The 20,617-nt window shown below is 40.2% G+C and overlaps 1 protein-coding gene across 3 annotated transcripts in view; it reads left to right on the top strand.

Moving 5' to 3' along the window:
• The window catches only part of MME (membrane metalloendopeptidase), an 81,546-nt gene that overhangs the window by 26,096 nt on the left and 34,833 nt on the right, over positions 1-20,617 (top strand). For all 3 annotated transcript variants that reach the window (XM_020781934.3, XM_020781935.3, XM_020781932.3), the window contains exons 4-10: positions 3,817-3,978; positions 4,948-5,028; positions 9,200-9,295; positions 9,404-9,522; positions 11,427-11,492; positions 14,548-14,682; positions 16,746-16,847. In XM_020781934.3, coding sequence (XP_020637593.3) covers positions 3,817-3,978; positions 4,948-5,028; positions 9,200-9,295; positions 9,404-9,522; positions 11,427-11,492; positions 14,548-14,682; positions 16,746-16,847 — 761 coding nt within the window. The remainder of the gene's footprint in view (positions 1-3,816; positions 3,979-4,947; positions 5,029-9,199; positions 9,296-9,403; positions 9,523-11,426; positions 11,493-14,547; positions 14,683-16,745; positions 16,848-20,617) is intronic.

Genomic DNA, 20,617 nt, shown 5'->3' with positions numbered 1-20,617 from the left:
CAAATAAACAGCATATGAGCCAGATGTACCTATCCATTCATCAAATTAAAAACATCACCACAGCAATTACCTTTCAGTGCTAAAAGGGTTCTTGCTTAGATTTCCAAGGCCACAAATGCATACAGCAATTCTGGGGGGGGGGGGGGAGTGACTCTACAGATGTTATTAGGCTTCTGAATCCCAACAGCCTAATTTCAGTGCAGCTAGTGGTGCAGACCAACATCTGGAGAGGCACACATTACCCATTCCTGGTGTACACAGACCAGGAACTCTGTGGACCCCATAATTTTACCAAACTCTATCAAACAGTAGGTACTTAACTGTACCTTAACTGAAACAGAACTCAAAAAACAAGTGGGCTAAAATAACATGAAAAAATTTAGAATGCAGTTTGGCATATAAAGAGCAATGCGGAAGGCTCAGATCTTCCTGTGTATCCAGCTCTTCATACTGTACAGCCTCTCCCACTTATATTATGAATGCTCAACTTGGTGGTATCTCCAACAGAGAGAGGGGGGGAGGAAGGAAGGAAGGAAGGAAGGAAGGAAGGAAGGAAGAAAAAAGGAAGAAAGGAAGGAAGGAAGGAAGGAAGGAAGGAAGGAAGGAAGGAAAGAAGGAAGGAAGGAAGGAAGAAAGAAAGAAAGAAAGAAAGAAAGAAAGAAAGAAAGAAAGAAAGAAAGAAAGAAAGAAAGAAAGAAAGAAAGAAAGAAAGAAAGAAAGAAAAAGCTTTGTTGTGCCATGTCTTTGATCAGACGTAGAATGACAATCTCCAGACATCTGAAGAATTCATCAAAGAGAAGGGGAGGGGCTATATATCTGTTAATGTGCATGGAAAATGCTAGGAATAAATAATCACATATGCATATGACTCACTACCATTGTGTAGCAAGTCTCCATACTTCTGCCAAATGTCCCTTGCAGCTAGCTGGGTTTGGAAGTCTCCTTTCATGGTGGCAACGGTCCAGATTGTAATTCCTGTGAGTTACAGCCAAGGCTTACAATGGTTGTCAAAGGAAGGTGGTCTTGGGTAATCTTACTGTGATACATGTAATGCACACCATTCCCTTTCCCATTGGGACCTGAGGCTCAGAAACAGCAGTTTGGCAAGATTCCCCTTCATCCATTTCTTAGAAACTATTGGAGTCAGTGGCTCAGGAATATCACAGTCTACGCTCTGATTTTGTTCATATCTGGGAGAACTGAACATAGCTGTAATACTTTCCAGCTGTTCCTCATGGGACACAAAGCAGTGAGAGAGATGGAAGGTCCTGGTCTGGTCTTTTTAACCTAATATATAGTCTGAAATCAAAAGTGTGGCTTTCCAGATATTGTTGGACTGTGGCTCTTAGTGTTCCTCACTATTGCTTATGTTGGCTTGAGCTGAATGGGTCTTGTAGTCCAAAAACATCAGGAGGGATGCACATTGCCCATTACTGATCTAGCCATTCTGTGTGTCCTCTGTGAGTGGAAGTCCAGCATTCAAGGTGCCCTCTTCCCAAATTTGGGATTTGAACCGAACTTTTAAGCCAATTCCAGCTCTAAGCTTAGACACTGAGATGTTGTCTCTCTGTGTCAACATTGTTCTTCCAACACAAATTCAGGCGAGATGAAATGTCCGAGGGGAATGCCCATCAGATATATCTGAATTCTGTTGCTTTCCAGCTCCACAGATGGACAATCGATATACGCCAAGCCACATTTATGTTCTCTTTCTATGTATTTCTGAAATACCTTCTCATCTTCAAGGAGAAAATTGCCATATAATTTCTGCAAAGAGAAAAATGAATATAAGTCCATTTTTATTCATTATCATACTGAAGGAATATAGTCCCTAAGAGTGATGCCATTCAAAAGGAAGATCCTCATCTTGACCATTTGAATGTGGGGAATGGGATTAAATAAATTGCCTGCCATTAAGAAACACTGTGCGGCAATCCAGCCATATACGTATTAGAGGCACTTTTCCAGGCTGCATACTAGTAGTTTCTTAGTATTAACTGACAAATGAATTATAAGCTACTTCCAGGATAGCTGACAAATCAGCAGAGATAAGTAATTCTTCTACTGTGTATAATTGTGAAATGGATGATGAAAAATGTAGAATCCTGTGGAGGAAAAAATGATGGTGACTTTTTAAGATGTGCAAGTTCATTGCAGCTGGATAAAACACTCAGCAAGGATCCAACTGTGTCTTCCATATGGTAGGAATGGATTCCATTCATGGAACTGAGAGGGCAACTATTTCCCCTTCCGCTGCAACCTCAATATCTTCCTTGGAGAGTTGGGAAACCCTCTTTCTTCAGCAGTTTTTGGGGGGCACTGCAGAAGAGTACACAAAGCAGAGGAAGCCCTTCTGTGCTACAGGGAATCTTCCAGCACCGGGCTGGATTTCAGCACACAAGATCTCCCATTGGTTTAAAAAAATTCTGAACAAATAAGAGATCCTGTTGAAAAGATGTAAAATTTGCCTGCTGTCTGCTAATAAAGAGGAAGCGGCAAAGAAAAGGTGCCATAATACTTGAGTTTGGAAAAGATATTCTTTCAAAATATTAATTTTCAAAGCCGTAGCCGTGTGAGTCTGTACTCTGTTGCATTAAACACAATAAAGAGCTATGGCGCTGTAAAGACAAACAAGTTATAATTCACATAAACTGGACTTTAACCTCCTTCTTCAGAAGTGGTCCCTAGTGTAGTATCATCAGTTGCTATGCAGCAGGTCCATTGGTTGCCGATCCATTTCTGGGCATAGTACAAACTATAAGTCTCTAAACGACTTGGGTCCAAGTTATCTCAAGGATCACATCTCCCTATACACCGCATGCCCAGGTGTTACGATCATCAGGGGAGGCCTTTCTCTTGTTCCCATTGTCTTCATAGGTGTGTTTGGTGGGGACACAGGAGAGGGCTTTCTCTGTTGATGATCCTAGACCTGGAACTCCCTCCTACTGGAGGCCAGTCTGGCCCCATCTTTATTGTCCTTCCACAAGCAGATGAAGGACCTTTCTCTTCAGGCAGGCTTCCCCTTAGTGACTTTCTGAGAGTGGTTTTTAAATGGTAGCCGGGTATGTGGGACTAGTCAGCCATGGAAGGCAGCCCATCTAGGAGAAGGAAAACTCCGATTTCAAACCTCCACTGCCTTGCGGCTATATCCACTCATGGAAAAGGCTTCGGGAGTTAGCCTTGAGGCAAAATCCAGAGCTGGAGTCCCGAAGGCAGTTCGTGTCGTTCTGCCAACTCCTGCGACATTGCTGGAACCAGTTGTATTAGTTCTTGCCTTTCCATTGGACCATTTCAGCAACATGGAGAGGGGGGATCTGCTGCTTGGGTAACAGCCTATCCTCCATATTACTTTACCCAGGCTTCATGCTCTGGAGAGGACACTCCTCGATTCAGAGCATGTTACCATAGTCTCTCGAGACTGAAGGATGCCTATGCAAAAAGGTGTATCTTGATGCTTTGAATGTATTTATGGTGTTGATTTTGTTCACCATTTTAGTGCAGCATTTGTCTGATTTTTTAAAAATATTTTAAATAAAATGAATTAATTAAATAAATGTATGTGAAGAATTCTGGGAGTTACGGCTGAAAATCATATATTTTCCAAGCTCTAGTCGGTGCTCACCAAAGTCAACTACTGAAGGCATCCAGGGGCTTCTGAAGAGGTTCCTAGTTATAGAACACTTCCTGTGAGAAAGCGACTTCCTGTGTGAATTGCTTCTCATCATCAGCTGCTTTCCGATTCAAAACTGAATTTCTGGGTTGCCCCATCTTTTCTGCTACAGTCAGTTGTTTTCTTTTTTCTCTCTGTCATGACAGCTGCCCGTATCATTGAGAACATGGATACCACAGCAGAACCTTGCACTAACTTCTATCAGTATGCCTGTGGAGGATGGTTGAAGAAGAACATCATTCCTGAGACAAGTTCCCGTTATAGTAACTTTGACATTTTAAGAGATGAATTAGAAGTTGTCTTGAAAGGTCAGTTGGAATATAGATATGTGAACTAAATGTCTGGATCATTTCAATCTTCCCTTTGTTTTTCCATTCTTTCTATTTTGCATCAGAAGAACAAAAATTATTATGTTCTGTACTGTATATATTGGTACAGTATTTTCCTCTGCTTCTGCCCCAAAGCAACTCAGAATGTTTGCTTGGTTATATGAATGCAGTTGTGAGTTCTTCTGTTGTGTCAGGTGAAAAATCAAAAAGAGACAGTCTTCTGACTTGGGTGGATATGACCCCACTCTGAGGAATGAACTTGGCACTGGATTCTGACTTTTTCAACAGCTGAAACTGGGCCCTCATAACCCTGCAAAGGGAGGCAGCTGCCCTACTGGGAGAAAAACCTGGTTTCCCTTCAGCCCAGTTCAACTGGGAATGCTGTTGAAAACACTGACAGCCAATGCTGGCCAACCTTATATCCTGTGTCCTGTATTTAGATACAGCCAAGTAATCCATTTCTAAAGATAGGCATCTCCTAGGCATACCAAGATATGTTTAGTTCGTAAACATCAGAAGAAGTTGCTGCCAAACACTGAAGGGTATAAAATGCTGCAGGGATATCCTTCAGATTTCCTGTGGTGACATCCAGAGACATGCACAAGAAAAGATAAATGAAATTATTACATAAGCTTTAGAAAATTTCCTGAGGGTATAGCAACGCTACTCTTGCAGGGTGAGGCTGGATCTGTAGCAGAGGATGGTATCTCTCCTGGAGATCACGATTTTGCCCCCTAATTGCTTTTAAAGTGAGCTGTCATAGTCATATATGTTGAGATTGCAACAGATAATATGAGCATCCTTGTCCGTGGTATCCTTTATGTCTGTAAACTAAATTAGTTTAGCCAGACCTATAAAACAAAACCATGTAAGGTCAAACCTGTAAAACATAACAAGTATCCATTACTCCCTGAAACATTTCACTGTGTATATCTCCTTTGTTTTCAGATGTCCTCGAAAAGGAAAACAGTGGTGATATAGAAGCTGTTAAGAAAGCAAAAACACTCTACAGATCTTGTATAAATGAAAGTAAGTGTTCATGTAGATAAATTGCTACAAGTAAAAGAAAGAACAAGTTGCTCACTTCTAGCTTTCCTCAACATGACATCTTGCAGATGGATCAGATTATAACTTTCACTATCCTAGTCAGAAAGGGATGACCACATTGGGTACCCAGCTGAGGACATTGCTTTTTTTTTTTCTGCTCTTCTGGACCTCCCATTTTAATAGTCCAAACTTCTATCCATCCATCCATCCATCCATCCATCCATCCATCCATCCATCCATCCATCCATCCATCCATCCATCCATCCATCCATCCATCCATCCATCCATCCATCCATCCATCCATCCATCCATTTCTAGTTTCATCGGGATATTGAATTTTTGGCCATCTGTGCAATGTCTGGAAGGTCTTGGGGGCAGAAAATTACTCCAGAGCCCCCAAGGTTGCCTACCCCAGCAGAGGAATTGTTTTAGTGGGTTGTATAAGACCTACAGTCATTCATATTCATAAACACAAGTGTATACAGTGCAGTCAATACAGAGAAACTGTGTTAAAGCAATCTCCATATTTCATAAACAGTTCCACTGATCTTATTCTCTCCATATTTATTTTTCAGTGCTGATAAAAATTTTAAGGTTGCCAATTCAGGGTTAAATCCTGTTATAGTCCCAACTAGAATTAAGGCTTAGTGCAATTTTCATCTCAAACACTGAAACCAATGAGACTTAACATTACTGGTAACTCACAAGTTTCTTTCATTTTAGTAGGTCTTTTTGAGCCTGAATGAAGTGTGGATTTAACCTTTTAATCTATCCCACAGAGGTTATTAGGTGACTGTAGGAAAAGAATGAAAGAAATGCAAATAGTTGTTCCAAATTCTGGTATGTGTATATACGATGAGTAGCAAAATGGCAAAATGACAGGGGAAAAATTAGAGTGGTCATTTGATTTCCACAATCAAAGCTACATAAATTTGTTAATTCTAAAGTGTTACTCTCTGGACTGATGTGACCACCAGAATATCCCAAGTGGTTGTAGACCTACCCTGCTTCTTTTCTTGAATCACTCACCTTGGGTCTCTAATCTCAATTCTTTTTGTGAGTAATATATATCTGTAGAATCTTCATTGCCCCCCTACCCCAGAATAAAGATGCAAGACCAGAATTGTGGATTCAACACTTTATTGAAATCCATCAAAGTTGCCAATACTTTGGCAAAGGGGGGGGGGTCCTGCCATAGTGCGGACTCAGGTTTGAACACATGGGTCTGAACGGACCCTTTAACAAACAACTGGGTGAGTCCCTGGCCCAAATTTTTGCAGCCGTGAAGACCACAATAAACCCGGCCAGCCAAAATTGGACAACCCCCGAACCACAAGCCATCCTCTGCCTGTTGACTGTTGGTCCAGGTGCAGCCCCAGTGTATCTTCGCCCCCCCCCAGCACAGTAATTGCACAATCTGCGGTGCTGAGAGTTCAGATGAGCTATAATTACCTGATATTACTATGGGACTCACCAAAATCCAGGAAGACATCCAAACCTCATTTGGATAGATGTATGCCATCTGACCAAAAAAAAAAAAAAAAAAAACCCAAAAACCTCTGGCCTATCCATACGGATCCTATGGTGACCAATTACCGATTCTATGCCGCTGAAAACAGCTCTGCAGGCTTCCCTGTTAACACTCCTTCGAGCAGTGTTTACGGGCAAAAAATTTCTCGCATCCCTCCATACCAGCCGAGGGATGATGGTTGACCAAACAATACACATAGCCAGGTATGTGGCCCTCAACCAGGTGAGATCACAAATAACATCAATGATCAGGGCCTTTCCACTGTGCCTGGTCAAATCATTACCACCCAGGTGTATTACCAACACCTCTGGGGGATGATGATCGAAGGCGGCTGCATGGCAAATCTGGTTCCATAGCAAACCTCGGTGCCCTCTCCACTCAATAAGGGCCCTTGCTTCGAGTCGAAAATAACCCCCCCATGGGGACATGGCAGCATACTGCGCTGCCCAAAAAACATACGATCATGATGTGTCTTGTACCTGTAAGACATAAACAAAAACCAGGCCCCTGCCTAGATGTTAGGAAGTGCCCTAACATACCTGTGATAAGAGGATGAAGTCCACCATCCTATTTGTTTGATATCCTCTGGGCGGTAACCAAGGACCACTGCCATACACGCCACACCAGTTCTACAGGAGTGTGTCCCAAATCTCAGTCCTTGAACTCCTAACTTATGTAGAGCTAAATCGGTTAACTTCCAGAACTGGTACCTCATCAGAGGGGAACCATCCTCATGTATAAAGAAATATCCTGGGCTTGATCCTCTAAGGATCAAGTATGCGTCAATAGCCTTCACTGGGCAGATTGGTTCAGTGTGACAACGTGACAGGGTGATACCTGCTCCTTTGCCCCACTGATCGGCCTTGGATCATTGGATGCAAATCTGCACCGTCCCATCCACTACCCTGACATCCTGTCATTGTAAAGCTACCTTGGTCTTGTCCCCTTCCCTGAGGCGACTACCTCGCTAATCCTGAGGGCTCCAAAGAATGTTAATAAGGACGCTGCCCTGAATAAAGCAGCTTCGTAATTGTCCCTACAGAGAACCTCCCACTGCTCACAAATGCCTTCTAACAGCTCAGGTGATATGGGGGCTCTAGTGTCCTTTACTCTGCCCCTTTCCTTAGACCAGCCTTTGATCATTTTTCTAAGGTGGTAGTCTGATGAATAGTCCTGGTACCCATTGATTTTCGCATAGAAGGCTATGGCCAATAACCTACCCCGTTTAGTTCCTGGTGCCAAATCTTTCCTATTTAGATACACTATAAACAGTTGATGATGTTCAACTGTGGCAGGCCACATTGGGTCCAAGCCCACCAGGCTTCTAAATTTGTGAAAGTCCATACTCATAGCAGAGTACCGCTTTTGCATCCTCGGTGCCAGGGCCAGGCCTATTGCCCTTTCCGCATCATCATGCCAATTTGCCAGACCTCTGGGGGAAGAGTCTCTGGGAACCTGTTGGCTCCTAGAACTAACTCTCTGAATTGCTCGATCTGCTGGCATGATAATGCATCCGCTAAGCTATTCTCTACACCCGGAACATGCCTGGGCTGTACCAGAATATTAAATGTTAGGTCGCACAGTGTGAAAGATGTTTTAAAGTAGAGGTATAATTGATCCCTATTATTCAACTGAAAACACCAGAGCACAACAGATTAATTAAGGTCTAAAATATCTTTATATATATTTATTTATTTTTATTTCCTTTTTTTTTACTGCTTGCGCCATTGCGTGGCTCATGCAAGCCGCGTGGTTACTCCCCGCCCCTTGGTGCTGCTCTAAATTAAATCAAATCAATATAAATACAGTAATTTCAAAAAAACAAGAAATAGTAAAACAAAATACAGCAACGATAATCAAATTGGGGGAGGGAGCTGATCCAGACGCTGAGCTGTGCGGGCCTCGAAACCAACTACGTAGTTGTATAGAGAGCCGAACAGCTGAACTCCATCCTTGACCTTGCCATCAAAGGAAGAGGAAGAGGAGAGGGGGAATGGTCCTTAAATAACCTACCGTTCCCCCCTCTCCCTCGAGTTACTCATGCAAGAGTGTGAGGTCTCACTTCATCTGGGGAAGAAGGCAAGCCGTGCCGCCGAAGTGTGGCTCTGCAGCAGCCTCATCATCTGCCAATGTCTTCCCTTTCTACATTCACTTCCATTGGTTAGTTGGCTGGCTGGCTGGTTTTAACAGGATGAGGTCCATCCCAAATTTCACTCCTTTCTCCAAATGCACATATCTTTGTGTACACATGTTAAATTGTATACATTTCTACAAAACATGCTCCTTGTGGACTAAAGAGTATAAAGCAATGATTTGTGTGCATTATTCATGCCTATTTTTTTTTTCATTCCAACTTGAGTAGACCAATTGAAATAAAGGAAAGTTGTGATGCTTTTGTCAGGAAGTTGATTGCACACTCAGGACAACTCCTTTGGTTGTTACTCTTTTTCACTTTTTTTAAAAATATACTATTCCTTTCAAAGAGTTTGAGTCGGGGGGAGGGTGTTGTGAGATGATGGATGACCATGGAGCAGAAACGTGAGAATGTTGAGGATCATTCATCTTGTGGCTGGATACTTTTAAGGAACTTATAACTTATGTAACTATGTTTGTCTTCACTAGCTGCCATTGATAGCAGAGGAGGTAAACCACTCATTGACATATTACCAACTTTTTCGGATTGGCCAGTAGCATCAGACAACTGGGACCTTGATTATGGTAGGACAATTTTGGTTATTTCTCCATTCCTATTTGCAAATGAAATATGAGGGGAGTCATTTTCATCAACACACTGAGTATGACTTCTTTTCTTTTTCACCGTTTCAGGCACCACGTGGGCAGCTGAAAAATCTATTGCGGAGCTAACCTCTCAGTATGGGAAAAGGGTCGTCATTAACTTTTTTGTTGGTACAGATGATAAAAACTCCACACAGCATATCATTCATGTAAGTGCATCCCTTTTCAAAAGGCCCTATGTATATTTCAAGAAAGGATAAGCAAAATTGGATTAAATAAAACAAAGTTCCAGTGTCAGATGCTTGCTACTCTTTAAAAGCACCAGAGGGTTTTGTTCTTTCTGCAACAAAGGTAACAAAATGGATCACTCTTTAAAACTGTACCTACCCAGCTGTTTGGGGTGGAACAAAGCCAAGCTTCATGTTCCATGGAAGCTGCTGGTTTTGCTCTTTCAACATACTTTTGAACATGATTTTTTTAACATCATTTTAAAAAAAATGGCCATGGGAGACTGAAGCCAGTATTTTTCCCCTCATTCCATGCCTGTCCTGTCAAAATAGTGATAGGTACAATAGGAATGGGTCACTGTGACCTTAATAACCATGCAAAAGAAGAGTGGGAGGGAAACACAAGGATCTCAACAAAGCTTCTTTGTTGTTGTTATTGCGTCAAGTCACTCCTGACTTATGGCAAACCCATGCATAAGCAATCTCCAAAATGTTCTGCCCTCAGCAGTCCTGCTCAGCTTATGTAAACTCAAATATGTGACTTCTTTACGGAACTAATCCATCTTGTACAGTATTTGGTCTTCCTCTTCTCATGCTTCCTCCTGCCTTTCCCAGCATTATTATCTTTTCCAGAGAACATTGCCTTCTCCTTCTGTGCTAGAAGTAAGACAGTCTCAATTTCAACATTTTTGCCTCCAAAAATATTTCTTAAAGAAGCACAATCAGAAGTGGTCAAGTGACAATTGCCTCTTTATACAACGGCCATTCCCAACCTTCGGGTTTCCGGTGTTTCTTGAACTACAGTTCTCAAAAATCCTCTTATAGGTTTTGTTAAGGTTTCTACAAATACATTTATAGGGGCAAGGTTTGGGTCATGTAGTACAAAGCTAACATTCAAAGGAAAGTGTAGATGGCTTTTCCTTTGAGGAGAGGGAGTGTGCAGAGTCATGTGCCCCCTTCAAACAACACCCTGCATCAAATATTTGTAACACATAAAACCCTTTTAATGTTTGTTTGATTTTATTTTTCAAAAGTTAGATTTATTGAAGTGTGTGTGTGGGGGGGGGTTCTTCCCATCAACCCCAAAAGGAACAGATCTATTGTTAATGTATTAAATCTGATGCATTACGTCCAGGCTCAGGTTTGGGAAAGAGATTCAGCCACAGCTGCATAGTGCTGCCTCCCACACACACACATAAACCATATGTTGGGCTGTGTTTGTCCCATTCAGCAAAGGCATATGGATGCTATTTCCCCTTGGTCCCCACTAAACTACTCCCCACTCCTACTAATTACCATTGTATTTTGATTCCTTTGTGTCTGTCTCTAAGTCCAGGATCCTTTCATTTGTTTTTCCCTCCCTGGTTTGTTTTGTTTTCTTTCTTTCTGTCTGTCTGTCTTTCTTTCTGTCTGTCTGTCTGCTTTCCTTCTCGTTCTTTCCTTCTCGTTCTTTCTTTCTTTCTTTCTTTCTTTCTTTCTTTCTTTCTTTCTTTCTTTCTTTCTTTCTTTCTCTCTCTCTCTCTCTCTCTCTTTCTCTCTCTCTCTCTTTCTTTCTTCCTTTCTTTCTTTCTTTCTTCCTTCCTTCCTTTCTTTCTTTCTTTCTTTCTTTCTTTCTTTCTTTCTTTCTTTCTTTCTTTCTTTCTTTCTTTCTTTCTTTCTTTCTTTCTTTCTTTCTTTCTTTCTTTCAGTACTGCCATTCTCCACATCTTCCGTCTCCACTGATGGGTTCTAGCATTTATAGTTTAGGATTCATTGCCGTCTTTCATAGTCATTCTAAAAGAAATGGTTGTTCAGAAAAAGTAGGTGTCATTATTTGGAATCATACATTTGCCTGTGGATTGCCGTTGTATCTCTAGCCTAAGTATCTTTTCAACTTGATTTTTTAGATTGATCAGCCTTCACTTGGACTCCCTTCCCGTGACTACTATGAATGCACTGGAGTATACAAAGAGGTATAAACTGGCTCCTAGATCAGCAAGGACTCCTTGAAATTCTTCTGTGTTTTGTTAATTTTAAATAACAAGGATAGGCTTCCAAACACCTTTATTTCCAACTGATACTGAAGTCTCACTAAGGAAAGAATGTCTATGGTGGACATCAGAAGGATGATGAAGAGCAAAGACTCCTTACCATTCTCAAAGTCAATTCTCTGGGGGGAGGCGAAATAGTTTGCCTATTCCCTAGGTAGTTTAGAAGCTTGAGGAAAATATGCCTGTAAGTGGCTATCAGAATATAGTGAAAAAAAAATGGTGGTATTTTCAGACCACTATATAGGAACAAGTTATAAGGGTTTTGAATGTACATGTCCTGCATTCTTTATACTTCAGTTCCCTTCAGTAAGACAGAAAAGTGCTTCTCCATTCCATATGAAATTATTCAGCACATTTTTATAGTTTTGTACCTATTTTGTGCCTATTTTGTATTGTACCTATTTTGTGCTCATCTTTACATGAAGACCCATGTCATTTTAGAAAACGATGTCCATGCAGACACTGTTAGCTGTACTCGCATGGGTTCAGTTTCATCATCTTAGATAATCATCTTAGAACTGCAGAGCTGGAAGTTCATGGATTATCAACTCCAATCCCTGTCAAGGAGGCACAGTGGAGAATCGAACCCCCAATCTCTTGCTCTGCAGCCAAAAATAATAATAGTCTTAGGACTGCAAAGCTGGAAAGCACCCTATAGATCATCAAATCCAGCCCTTGTCAAGGTGGCACAGTGGAGAACTGAACTCACAACCCCTGGCTTCACTGCCAGATACCTACACCATTGAGCTATCCATAGCTATCATTGCACAAGATATGTTCCCAGGAACAATATTATGTCCTTTATCTCCCCACCTGCATAGTTAAAAATCTGCTGCTTGGTGGGACTCTATATGACTAGCGTTAGTATGTCTCCAATCACATGAAGAATTTACATACAGTTTTGCTTCACTGTGCACAAATATAGGAAGGAACTGTAATTGGCTGGACCACCTTAACAAGTATACACTCATTTCCTACAAGATAGTCAAAATTCATTTAGGATACTGTCACTTGTGAAGTGGATCTGAAAATTGATAGCAATATCTAACTGCCAGAATATGAAGACAAGTCTTTGAGAAGGAGCAAACAAGCACACACACACACAAATCACACATACACAAACCAAAAGAGAAGTTAGGAAAACGGAATCATTGCTCCTCTCAGGAGAGTCTCAACCTAGCTCATCTGTTTAATACCTCCGTCAGGAAATATAGGAAACTACATTTTCAGAAACTGTAATTAAGTAAGCCCTGTAGGAAATCCGTAATTCAAGTGTTAGCTTTTAAATACACATTAGTAAGTACATGATTGCACTCATAATAAATGCCTGGAGCTGTATTTTGGTGGTCTGTGATTAGAGAACTATAACGATTTGCTCAAGAGAACATTGCAGATTAATTTGGGGTTTGTTACTGTTGTTAACTTGATTTCAGCATGCATCATTGTGCATTATTTACAGCTGGTGACAACCATGTATTAATGTTCCTCGTCAGTAGTAGTAATACATAAAAGTGCATGGGTTTAATAATACTTATAATACATAAGGTCTGGAAGAACCCATGGAGTTCACAGTTCTCTGGATGTTGCTGGTCTGCATCTCCCCCTAAGTCCTAGCCAGAAATGCCAGTAGTAAGGGGTCAACAGGAAGATGTTGTTTCACAATATTGAGAGGACCACATCGATCCTTCCTGCTACAGTATACTGTATTAAAAGAAATGGCTTAGACGGAGAGAAAATAAAAAGCAGAATATGAACTGAGAGCTGGGTGGCCCTGTATAACAACATTACCTTGTAATCTTCCCTCCATCTCCCTATCATTCAGATCCTGGAAGTGATGAGTTACAGGCAATGCAATTACCTTTAGCTCACCACTTTTTCTTATTTTCTCCTCTTTCTTTCTTCTTTCTTTCTTTCTTTTCAGCAGTAGGGATATAATGAAGTTACATTTCAGAATGTAAGAGTGGGAATGCCATCACTCTTTTGGTGATAGTATTTTCCAGTTTTTAGGCTACGTTTTGAAGACTTTTGGGGGGGGGACGTGGTGGCGCTGTGGGCTAAACCGCAGAAGCCTTTGTTTGCTGCAGGGTCAGAAGACCAGCAGTCGTAAGATCGAATCCATGCGATGGAGTGAGCTCCCATCACTTTGTCCCAGCTCCTCGCCAACCTAACAGTTCGAAAGCATGTAAATGCGAGTAGATAAATAGGTACCCTTTCGGTGGGAAGGTAAACAGCGTTCCGTGTATAGCTGTGCTGGCCACGTGACAGCAGAAACTGTCTTCGGACAAACGCTGGCTCTATGGCTTGGAAATGGGGATGAGCACCGCCCCCTAGAGTCAAACACGACTGACTAAAATGTCAAGGGGAACCTTTTCCTTTACCTTATGAAGACTTTTTTAAGTGCTATGCCTTTTTCTTATCAAATCATATTTTTTTAGAGTAGCAAAAAGGGAAAAGTAACATACAAGTAAAGTAATCCAATATAACATTACTTTTGCAAGTACAGTAATACTAAAATAATTTTTATGAAGAACAAAAGTAAAAAATAAAGGATTACCATTGGCTTGTAATGGGCTAAAGTAATTAGTACCACATAAAAATTACTTTAAAAATAAACTTTGATCTCATGTTACACATTCTCCTGCTGCATACAGTTGGCTGCCAAGAACAAATATATCTTTATAAAACAGGCAGTTTTCAAGGCCAAAATAAAACAGAAAAATAAAACTGGCAGATAAAATCAAAACACATGTAAATCCAATGGGACAAATTTGTCTTAACTATATGACTGGAAGAACATCATGAAACCTTGGAAAATGATTGTGATTGATGAGCATAATTTATGAGTGGTGGTCCTTCAAATCAACTTATGCTGAAGAACAGGAAGAATGAAGTGTGTGCATCAATCAAATATCTACTGGCTGTTCAGCACAATGTCCAAAGTGGATCTACCAAACCTATACATTTTTTTTTCTTACAGGCATGCTCAGCCTATGTTGATTTTATGATTTCAGTAGCAAAACTGGTCCGCCGGGAAAGAAATCTTACTATCGATGAGAGCCTAATTTCTACAGAAATGAGGAGAATAATGGATCTGGAGACAGAGATTGCAAATGTAAGTCCATTTTAAAAAAGAATCTACAGAACTGCATGTACTGTATGTGTGTGAATCTTTTCCTGACATTCAGGCTAAAATGCTGAGTATGAGGATCTTGGGCAAAGGTAGATAACAGTGAAACACATTTGATGCTATATACAATACGATGTTTTATTACGGTCATTGAGCAGCAAAAGTAAGCAACATTATTTAAATTAGGAAATATAAAATCAATCTAAAAGCACTAAGAACATCTATATACATATATATATAACTACATTCATACATTTTATTAGATATCTCCTGCCTCTCTATCATAGGCCTTGTCTGTGGGCTATTGTAGCTTGCATAGAATGATAGAGTTGTTACTTAGAAGCTCATAGAGCCCGTATGATCATTAAGGCCTCTATGTGTATACACCAATTTACAGATACTATAGCTACACTTCGGGTGGAACCTTTCCTTCACCAATTTTCATTGCAGCAGCACAGAATTTAGCTACTTTTGTCAACATATCTGAATTTTGTTAGAGCCCAACAGCAAGAACAGTTTGTAATGTGCCTCTGATCATCCAGGAAATGCCCTTAACAAGGTTAACAAGGACTTCTCAAATGCCAGAATAAAAAGCACAATGAAGTAACACATGGGAGATGGTTTTGATCTCACCAGAGTTACAGGGGAACATATACACTGAGTGCAAGGGGTGCATTTGGTGCTATATGAATCTGATATAGTACAGCTGGCATGAGATGACATGAGCACACTCATTTCTAGGTTTATCCATCATAATTACAGTCCTATGTACCTGTGCCGTTGAATTCAGTAGGACCTGCTTCTGCCTGGAACCACAGGAATAAGCTAACACAAGCTAAAGGAGAAGAAGAGAGATGTTCCAGAATGCAAAAAGGTTATTTGCATCACAACACCTCTTTCACTTTACCCTACAGTTTCCATGGAATGGCAGGCAGAGTGGCTGCAAAGAGTGATATATAGCAGGTGGCGACCTCAGCCTGAGGCCTCCTTAGTGCCTTAGTGGTTGGAGGATCCAGGGGGAAATCCTTTATTTGAAAGTTAACCTGTCAATCAGCTTTCTCCTTTGATGCCACTAGCTTAGCTTACTATACTACTTTTGTTTTCCCCTTTCCTTTACTCAAATAGCTGACCTTTTTTTTTTAACCCTATGTGTATGAAATGAAATATGAAATATCCATTGTGGTGTTGCTTCACCCCAATATAGAGTCCTTGCTCTGTCCTGTAGTTGCTCTGAAATCACATAAATAGTGCTAATTTGATCCATTTTTAGACATTTGCACAAAATAGTGCACATGCCAAGTACAGTACATGCTTTATTCTCTCTCGGAACTCGTGATCATCCTATACTCTTGGTCCAATAATATAACTTACAAGTATCAAGGAGAAAGCAGGTAGAAATTTCTTTAGGAGATTTAGGTGATGAGCATAACAGATTTTGCTTACATGATCATTAATGCAGCACATTATAAATCTTTATATTACAATTTTTTAACTAAGCACTATTTGTTATATACGTAGATGTTGATAGATGTCTGATATAGCAAATACAGTAATAGAACAGAAAACAAGACTGATTATTGAGGTACTTGTCATTTACTGGTGATAATATTGAGGTACTTGTCATTTGCACAAATTCTGCCCAGGTCTCAATATATATATTGGTTGTTGTGGGTTTTTCGGGCTCTTTGGCCGTGTTCTAATGGTCGTTCTTCCTAACATTTCACCAGTCTCTGTGGCTGGCATCTGAAGTGCTGTCCTCTGAAGATGCCGGCCACAGAGACTGGCAAAACATTAGGAAGAACAACCTTCAGAACACAGCCAAAGAGCCTGAAAAACCCACAACAACCATTAGATCCCGGCCGTGAAAGTCTTCGCAAATACTTCTCAATATATATACTTCTTATCTGACAGCCCTGTCTGATTTAAATTGTTTTGCATCTAAATCTTGAATAGGCATACTTAAATGAGTAGAATTTTTCTGCATCTCTCTTTTCTCTGCTATTTCTGATAAAGGAGATCCTTTGTTTATTGTACATGTATTTTTCTAGGCTACAACCAAAGCTGATGACAGAAATGACCCACTTCTGCTGTACAACAAAATGACACTCAGTGATGTCCAAAAAAATTTCTCCTTGGAAATCAATAAAAAGGTAAATGATCACTAATATGTTGTTTTCTGTTTCTGACTGACTGGACAATGCAGTAGTGTAACATGTTTTGCTTTGCTTTTTATCTTAATCCTGAAGATAAAGGGAAACTTTTCAATTGCAAATGCTGGATTTATCAGCCTGTTGGATACAGCAGGCAGGAAAAATAAAGCAAGGGCCCTAATGGGAATTGTGCTAAACTGTGAACAAATGGGAGTGGGGCTATATGAGAACTGGCAGTGCAGTCCTATAAATGTCTACTCAGAATAAGTCCCCTTGAACTCAATATGAATTGCTCTCAGGGAGGAATTTATAGGATAGCAATAAAAAAATACTGCCTGTTTTCTCCTTCCCAAACAGCTGATCAGAGGTATCACTGATTTTTCAAACAGGGTTGATAGTCTTGGAAGCTAGATTAGGGAAGCTACCACCCAAATGGAAGGAAGCTACACATGGATTCTAACCAAGCATATATGTACCAAAGTTGACTTCTGCATTTCATGTGTAGCCTATTTCTACTGAGATAAAGAAAATATATCACTGTCCATGGTTGCAAGCCAAACACTGGGCAACTGGGCAAAAGTTGCATTACAGACACCTGGAATCCAGCGTATGTACTTTTATCACCAACCTATTATTATTTGATAAACACTAAGGAAAAATCATCAATGTGACACATGAACAGACCTTGGTCCAAAGGCTGAGTACTTTGACACCTATTAAGTAATTTACTTGTGCTGCTCTTAACTGAGGAAAGGATTGGTTTTTTGTTGACCTACCTTTTAACCTATTAATGATGTGATTATATTTCAGTCTGGTTTGCGTATTTACAACTCAGCCACATAGGATCTATTTAGAGACTTGAAGGAAGGGTCAGGGAAACCAAAGTCAAAGGAATTGTCGTTCCTAACCATATTTCTCCAGATTCAGAAACAGCAGGCAAAGGAATGCAGCTGCTCAGAAGCCAGAGCAGAAGGGGTCTATTGACTTCATGACTTGCTGATGGGCTTCCTAGAATAATCTAATTGAGGAAAACAGGGCAGTGGAATCAGATCTGGGGTAGGCACCATCTTGCCTGCAAGCTACATGTAGCCTCATCAGTGACCCAAATATACTTCCCAGAATCCCTGGGACCCCCTCTTCATCCCCATTTGTTTAAAGAATGCTATTTCATACCTGTGCCCTATAGCAATATTTCATAGCTGTGCCCTTGGAGCAATTTTGCCGTGTTTTGAGGGAAGACCGCCATCCCTGCCCTCGCAACCCAAAATTATTGTGTTTTGAAATGGTCCCTACTAGGTACAAGTGGTTTTCTTTTTCAGCTTTGAAAAGATACCAGATTTTGTAAGAAAAACTAGGGAAGTGTGGAAACGGCTGCAGCCCTCTAAGGCCCAGGGGCAGGTGTTTGTTGCCTCTGGGCTTTTATATGTGTCCCACTCTGATTTAGATGGAGCTCCGGTCTGTTCCCAAAAGTTCGTCTTTTCTTTGTATTTTTGCTTTTCATTAAATTAATGTTAGAGCATGCAAAGAATTCAGAAAAACTGATTTTGGAGAATCCCCCAGAATCCCCTAGGCCAGCAAAGCCACGAAAAAACATACTGTACTTCCTAATCTGCAGTCCTACTGATTTAATGCCATAATGATGCCACATGAATGGTGTTTCCCCTGTAGCCATAGGGTATGAACCTCTGAGTGAGCACAATTTGCAAGGCCCACCTGGTGCAAGTCCAAGGCCAGAGAAAGTATAACTAAGTTCAAGTCTCCATTTTGATGCTGATAGATTTAGAGCCCCAAACTCTATTTAGCAACAGTGCAGCAGTACTACACATAAGGGCAGTAGCAGAGAGACTTCCACATCTCAGAGTGTTGTCCAACTAGGATATTCACATGGATCCTTACGCTGAATGTTCAGCACCAGCATTTGCCTTCAGTGGCTCAGCAGCAGTCAATGTTTGACAGCAGCAATTAGCAATCCACTTTTAACAGGCAACTTGTGGCAGGACATCATAAACTGCACTCATTTTTTCATTGGGACAACTGGGAAGCATCCTTTGAATGGGTAGGAACGTCCATTGAGTTAAATGTTAAATTTGCATGTTAAGTTTCATACACCAAAGTGTGATATCAGATTTCAAAGACTCAATCCAAAAAGCAAGATTTTTTTTAAAAAGGCATCTAATTTTTATTATTTTTTTGCAAAATGTGGTTCTGGTCTGAACTGGATGCCATTTTCTTCCTGAACATGGCTGGGCCAGTCCTTCAGTTTGTCTAAATCTCAATGGTTGTGTCTAACATAAAAAAGATAATTTAAGAATTATACCAATGTAAGGGAGTTAGACTTGTGCTCTTTTATTGTTTTACAGCTCATTAACCTGAAATTAAAGCTAATTCACCTTAGTTTATTGTCTTTTGGCCAAGACTCATGTTGAATTGCTTCACAGATGGTTATTCTTATCTACCAATTGAATATTTTTCCCCTAGCTACTTGCAAAGGATTCTTTTTACAGTAACTATCCAGTGAAAAACACAAGATCAAATGGTACAGAATACTTTCTGAATGCCGAGTGGAAATTTCCAACCCCATATTACCAGGTTGAATCATTAAATAACACTACCACAGCCTGTCTGTAACTAGCTTTAAACTCAACATTTACCATGAATTTCTGGGACAATTATTTATAATTTTTCTGCACTACAAGCTATTGGTGTATGCATGATGAAAGGATTGTGTTAACACTTGAAAGCTTGCATTAATTGTTTTATTTTTGGTGGTCTAATAAAGGTGCCACATTCTTCTACATTTGCATTATTGTATAATAATCAGACTGCTTCCTTAGTATTTTTTAAAATTATTCTTTCTATAACTGTTGTAAACACCATAATATCTTAAGTAAATTATACAACCACAGAAACTGTGCAAGTTTTTGAGATCCCGGTACCAACTATAATCCTCAGCTGGTGATATCATTACCTATCTGGAGCTATAAGTTATACAACAAGGTTTCAGTGTCTGCTTATTGCAGACACTAATGGATTTTGATGGGTGGGTAGATGGATAGACAAGCAAACACTCAGATAAAATAAAATATATTTTGCATTTTGTCCTGAAATAACTTATATTCATACAACTTAAATACTGATTCCCTCACTCACTGCCCTGGAAGTCAGGGGATTTAGTGTTAATGGATGAGAGAGTAAACATCTCTATGCTTTACCTGTTTCTTGTACAAAGTACTGTAACATGTGATGTAAAGGATTTGCATAATTTTCCTCCCTTCTTCATTTTAACCATAAAGGTTTGTAGGAAACAGGGCTTTCCTCACAGATGATATAATATCCATTTGCCCAGTATCAAAAGTATATGTATGGCTTAATCTGATGATTGCACTGAACCTGATTTAATTTCTAAATTGAGAGATGCCAATGCTCAAAGGTATCTGGAAGTTTGGATTCTCTTGTAATCTAGGTGTGTGAAAACTGTTGACAGTGAGAATCATGCATTTGGCACATCACACAAATTTCTTCTGTTATTACTTGACACGGTTTCACTGCTTGTGTTGGAAACACCTGCCTCCTGAAAAATAACTGGCATATGATATGCTCTATTTCAATGATGTAACAGTACTGCTGGATCTCTTGGAATGCTTGATGTTTCAAAACAATTTCAATTTTAAACAATATACACCTGTTTAAAAGTATGGAGTGTTAAAAGATTCTTAACCACTATGCTCTGCATTTGCTTTGGCCTCTCTGATTTGCAGTGGCCCACTCTG

The sequence above is a fragment of the Pogona vitticeps genome, chromosome 3 (genome assembly GCF_051106095.1).
Source record: "Pogona vitticeps strain Pit_001003342236 chromosome 3, PviZW2.1, whole genome shotgun sequence".
Classification (NCBI taxonomy): domain Eukaryota; kingdom Metazoa; phylum Chordata; class Lepidosauria; order Squamata; family Agamidae; genus Pogona; species Pogona vitticeps.
The sequence above is the reverse complement of the archived record's forward strand: the minus strand, read 5'-3'. Positions and strand labels throughout refer to the sequence as shown.